General features: G+C 36.8%; 1 protein-coding gene across 1 annotated transcript; it reads right to left on the minus strand.

Annotated features, from left to right (window-relative positions):
• Positions 1-535: 535 nt before the first annotated feature.
• On the minus strand, positions 536-3,885 carry LOC112517815 (transcription factor bHLH69-like). The gene is made up of 6 exons (XM_025125188.1): positions 3,751-3,885; positions 2,943-3,071; positions 2,667-2,732; positions 1,888-1,953; positions 1,215-1,274; positions 536-682 (listed from the first exon to the last, which is right to left on the minus strand). The coding sequence occupies exons 1-6, from the start codon at positions 3,883-3,885 to the stop codon at positions 536-538; spliced, it is 603 nt and encodes a 200-aa protein (XP_024980956.1).
• Between the last annotated feature and the right edge of the window lie 1,590 nt (positions 3,886-5,475).

Genomic DNA, 5,475 nt, shown 5'->3' on the forward strand with positions numbered 1-5,475 from the left:
TAGTATCAGAGCTAAAGATCTACCACTCTGAGGAACGCTCTGGAGCAATTTGAACTCGTCTAGCACCCTCTTGACACTCTGCGACAATCTAGTCTGCATCGGAGGGGGCATGTTGGAGTCTCATATCGGTTAGATTTAGACCATTCTCCTCGATATATGTCGGAACCTCTCTTCTCTCCTCAAGGGCTCTTTTGGAGATTAATCTAGGGCTCCACTTATTCTTATATCTAACATATCAGGAAAAATACCCAACAACCTGACTGGAGCTACTCTAGTCGAGCTCAGCATCGAGTATCATAACACTGTTTTACAATTGACCAGAAAGGCATGTTACTGATGACTAAACGAATGGCAAAACGGGGTTTAAATATAATACCAATCCACTGAAATCTTGCCTTAGTTTGGTTCTATAACCACGACTATCTCTAAGCATATTGTTTGCTAATAAAACTAAGAAATACGTGCATAAAAGTAAAGGGTATTAGAGCTCATGAACAAATTTGCTAGTAAGGCGTCTCAGTTGTTTACCAGATGGTCAATTAGGAGCATTAGGCATCATGAAAAGACCTCTACTCTCTAGCAGTTTGGTTGCTGCAGATGGGTTCCCATCCAATAATTTTGCCATCATGTCTTGCAGCGGTCCACTAGCTGTGTTTTCATGAACAAGGTAATGCCCATATCCCTGTAAATCGAACTCACCAACGATGAAACTGGAACACATAATCGACATTCATGGAAATCCATGTTAAAAATGCTATGAATTGTAAGGGTATATTTGTAAATTCATTTTGGTTAGATGTCAGTTCACTTTGGTTAGGTGGGTGTTAGTTTGTTAGAGTTTATAATATAAACAGAAAATTCTTTGATTTTGTATTTCTTTGATTTATTACAAATGCATGAATAAACCCTCTATTTATATGAGAAACTCTAACAAACAAACATCTAACTGAAGTGAATGGACTGAACCGACATCTAATCAAAATGAAATTACAAATGTACTCTTACGGTTAATAAATGCTTATACAGAAGTTGGAATGATTTGGTCCATCAATTATGTCTTCCATGTAAGCATTCATCAAAACAAAGGGTCGTTGGCCCAACGACCGCAGCCTTCCAGGAAGTCAAAAGTGAGAAGTGTGCATGAGTATTTTCCATTTATAAATATTATATACTTCAAAAAAAGCATTCATCAAGCAAACCATTGTGGGACGTACCTCAAGGTACGCTAAGTGATTAGAAGTTGGTTCACCTCCCAGTCGGTTCTGACTCAGTTCCTGCACCATGGGATTCTTCTAATCACTTAGAGAGCTTAGGATTTATAAGCAAAATTTGTAAACTTCAAAACTCAACAGCCAATCAAGTACAGAAACCAGACTTCTTCTAAAGCTCATCTATACATCTATAGCCATCATGATATAAGGGACTATTTGGTTGGTTTTCTATTGAGTAATGTATAGATAAAGCTGGCTGTGTGGATTAATCTGTCTGTATATATTGGGAAGGTTTTTGTTTGGGAGAGTATTTTCATAGATTGAACGAGCGTGTTTTTTAATTGGGAGGTTTGGATTAAATTTAGCTTTCTGCAATAAGCTCCCTCCTAAAAGCTAACTGAATAAGCCACTTTCCATTTCATTAAGCCACTACCAAATAGTCATGTATAGCTGACCGAATAAGCTGTGAGTCTCATTATGCTCATTAAGCTGCAAACAAGTAGGCCCTAAAAGTTTTTGCAATAATACAAGGTATAAAGATTTTATTAAACCGCTGTTTTAGAATATTTATGCCAATCATGTATGAAGTATGCTTTGGTTGAGCATAAAAAGAAACAAGTAGGTAAGTAGTTAAGTTGCATATCATGTGCAGACAACAGCAGGATGTGAAACTTACCTTCAGGTGAAGCTGCAAACACTTTATATAGTCTATGCAATCATCAACTATATTTGTTTTATTTCCCTGCAGAAATGGACCAACTAGATTAAGTGAATTGGATTGCATTTGACAAAATGCAACGGACTTCGAAGAAACTTTGATTAATCCTCAAGGGTGCGTTTGGCATCCGGACAGGATAACTGTTCATCGTATGGTATGACAGAACTGGTCAAGTAAGAACAGAATAAATGACCAAAAGAAAAAGTTTATGTAGTTTCCAAATTTTTATTTTAGACCTTTTCTATATTATTTCTTTATCATCAATATTTAATAAATTACACAAATCAACCAAAATAAAGAAACCGTATAACAATAATATTTTGAGGACAGTAAAGTGAAAGTTTAAATAGCATAAAATACAATAAATAAAAGTTAAAGAATAAAATGTAAAGAGGGAGGTTTATTTGATTTTTTAGAAGAGAATTAGGTTTTATTTTGAGGTTATATTAATAAAACATAGGTCTGTTTTGAGAATTAGGTTTTATTTTGATGCTCAAAATATGATTTCGTTCACAGATTTTGAGGCTGTTTACTAGCGTAAAATAATAGGCTTATACCCTAGTAAATTGTCCTGTTATCTGAGATCGAATTATCATGAAACATTTTTATTGGTAAACTGCAGGACACACACGCACACACACACACATATGTATATATATATATATATATATATATATATATATGTATGTATGTATGTATGTATGTATGTATGTCTGTCTTATGACTATGCATATTACCTCTTTAGACTCTGGAAGCAAATCCTCCAATGCATCCAGTGCTGCTGCAATCCTTGTTCTGCGACGCTGAAATGATAAACAAGCAAGCTAACAAACTGTATGCATTTGTGCAAGAGGCTTGCATGTTGTACCAAAACAAACTTGCAACTTTCTTTGGACATGGCAAAGATGATCAGTAAGTAAAAACAAAATGGTATTCTAGATGTGGTGTGTAACTAGATGTGATCTTAATATGGCCAACATGATATGGATTTCTGGTTAGGAAGTTAGACTTACACGGTCTGTATCCGAGGCCTTCTGTCTCAAATATGTCTTGCGTGATTTGGTTAAGATACCCGAGGTCGAGGCTGACATGTTTGGCTGGTTTTGAGCAGCGTTATCTAGGCCTTCATCCGGCCCTTGCTTCTGTCAAGTATAATAAAATAGCTAAATAGGATATTAATGCAATAATCAGTAAGAAAACAGAACAAAAAGATAGATCTTCATGTGCAACATTATAGTGGAAGGAACTTGATTTTTGAGTGACCTGATAGCATATTTCATGTCGTGTATCTATAAAATTGTTCACGGGCACTCCTTATGTTGCACCCGCAAATGGTTTACCTGTAAGATGCAGTACTTGTGTGCCCATATATAAATTTGTTCGTGGGCACTTCTTCATTTGAATATTCTATTTTACATATTTGAGATTATAGATGGAATCTTATGTATCCATATCAAGTTCTAGTAGACGTGAGGTTGCAAATATATGACATCATGTTGGATAAAATGCACAAAAGGGTTGCGTTCCAATGAGAATGGAAGTCATGGTGAGAAGGGTAAGAAGGATCTCCACCCTTGGATAAATCCTAATTGAAGATCAACACTAATGCGGTGCACCGAGATGCACCGGATCAATTCCCGTGATAAGCGCAATTCATCAGGTGGGGTTGAGATTAAAAGTGATGAAGGATCCAGATCCCTTCTTATGCTTCTCACCTTAACTCGTATTCACACACAATCATTCATCATGCACAAAATAAATCTAAGTGAAGATTCATGATATGGCAATCAAGCATATGATTCGACACCTCTGCGGCTCTACCTGATGGGCATCCATGCTGTGGAAAGACTCCACAGGTGTAAAACTGCATCCGATTCCAGTGTTGTTATACAATAATTCTCCTTGTATGTCAGAAATAGCATTTCCCGCAAGATACTCAACGTAGTAGGGAGCCATTTGCTGGTATCCAATCCATTGAGGAACAGAATAGCCATCATAATCTTCTGTTTTATCGATATGCGGCTGGTATAAAGTATTCTCAGCTAACATGGATACATAATTGAAATTTCCTTCTAATGTAGATGAGGACAACTGCAAATCAGAATCACTTGGAAGAACATGTTCATCCATATTATCTGATGCGAAAACTGCATGGATGATAATCGTTAAAACCAATTGCATTAGCAAAGGTCATGCAAACAAGAAGATGCCTTAAGTTCATGCCAACAAAAAGAAACCGCAAACAGTGCATCAAAGTAGAAAAGTTCACACGAAGCATTTCACATGGTGATGCTCAAATCTAACTTCTAAAATTATGTGCAAATGATCTATGCTATAAAAGAAAAGATAAATGCATCTTGGCTCCATGAGCAGAGTCAAGTTCCAGGGAAAGAAGTAATTCACATAAAAGAATGTCATCTAGTCTTGCTCCCCGAGCAGAGTCAAGTTCGACGGAAAGAAAAGAACCTTCCCTCACGGTACTACTTCGCTATCGGTCACCCAGGAGTATTTAGCCTGGACACCAGAATATCGAACCATGAACGAAGAAAGGCATGAGATAAAATAGTGATTGCGAGGCCCCAATTCAAGAAGCGAACCATAGAGTACTTAGTACCGGTGCCACGGAAAGATACTATATCTCTAGAGTCAATAATTTTATATGAGGAACTACTGAATGTAACAAGCTACACCAAGTAAGAAGTGTAGAACAATTAGTTCATAAGGATTGCTATATTTTTTTTCCTTTTGGAAGATACAGGAGCGAAACAATCAACCTATTGATATTGGAACCTGTGACTCGATTGCTGAAATAGTATCTTGTTAGGTGCTCCATTTTATTTTCCCATTGAGGCCGAACCTAAACCTGTGCTCGAGAGATAGCTGTCCATACACTGATAAGAATAAAATATTCTCAGAACTCTTAATTGATACTCCGCCGGTATGAAAAGTTCTTAATGTTAATTGAGTGAGAAAAGGGTGTCTTCAAGTGAAAAAGGACCCAAATCGGTTGAAGGTCAGCACTTGCAGTAACACATCCCTCAACATTGAACAAGTTCTTAAACTGGACTATTAGTTTAGAGCAGAACTAGTAGTAAGTAGTACAGCTTGACATAACTCCAGCAATCAAAGATAGAAGGTAAATGTCACTAAACAAAGGGCAAACCGCAGTTCTTTCTTTCTTCCATATCCATATTTCCACATAAGTAAATCTCTAAACATGTCAACAATCACCTACACGAGCATATTGATGGAGTGTTTAACTTAGTTTTCTAGAAAGCACTAAACAGAGCTAGGCAGCCGAGTGACGTTCTAGCACTCAATCACCTAAGCAGGGGGTTAAGCGCGCCTAAGCATAATAAAATATAAATAACTTTAGATTATGCTAGAATATGAAAAGTCTAATTTCCATACCGTGTTCTTCTAAAATAATTGCTTCTTTAAATGACTAGTTCGTTGTTCCACTTATATGCTTGCACATAAACAATTGGCAAGATTCCGTTCCAGATTGGGAAAAAAGTCGACTGATCAATGAACATAGGTTGCGAA

Source organism: Cynara cardunculus (assembly GCF_001531365.2).
Source record: "Cynara cardunculus var. scolymus isolate 2C chromosome LG 9, CcrdV1, whole genome shotgun sequence".
In the NCBI taxonomy this organism is placed as follows: domain Eukaryota; kingdom Viridiplantae; phylum Streptophyta; class Magnoliopsida; order Asterales; family Asteraceae; genus Cynara; species Cynara cardunculus.

Excerpts from the sequence above, each read along its gene's own strand:
- LOC112517815 (XM_025125188.1), bottom strand. The coding sequence starts at position 3,885 with ATGGCTCCCTACTACGTTGAGTATCTTGCGGGAAATGCTATTTCTGAC. Across the intron at positions 1,954-2,666 it reads TGCTTCCAGAGTCTAAAGAG|GGAAATAAAACAAATATAGT; the intron begins GTAATATGCATA and ends CCATTTCTGCAG. Across the intron at positions 1,275-1,887 it reads GTTTGCAGCTTCACCTGAAG|GAACTGAGTCAGAACCGACT; the intron begins GTAAGTTTCACA and ends CCCATGGTGCAG.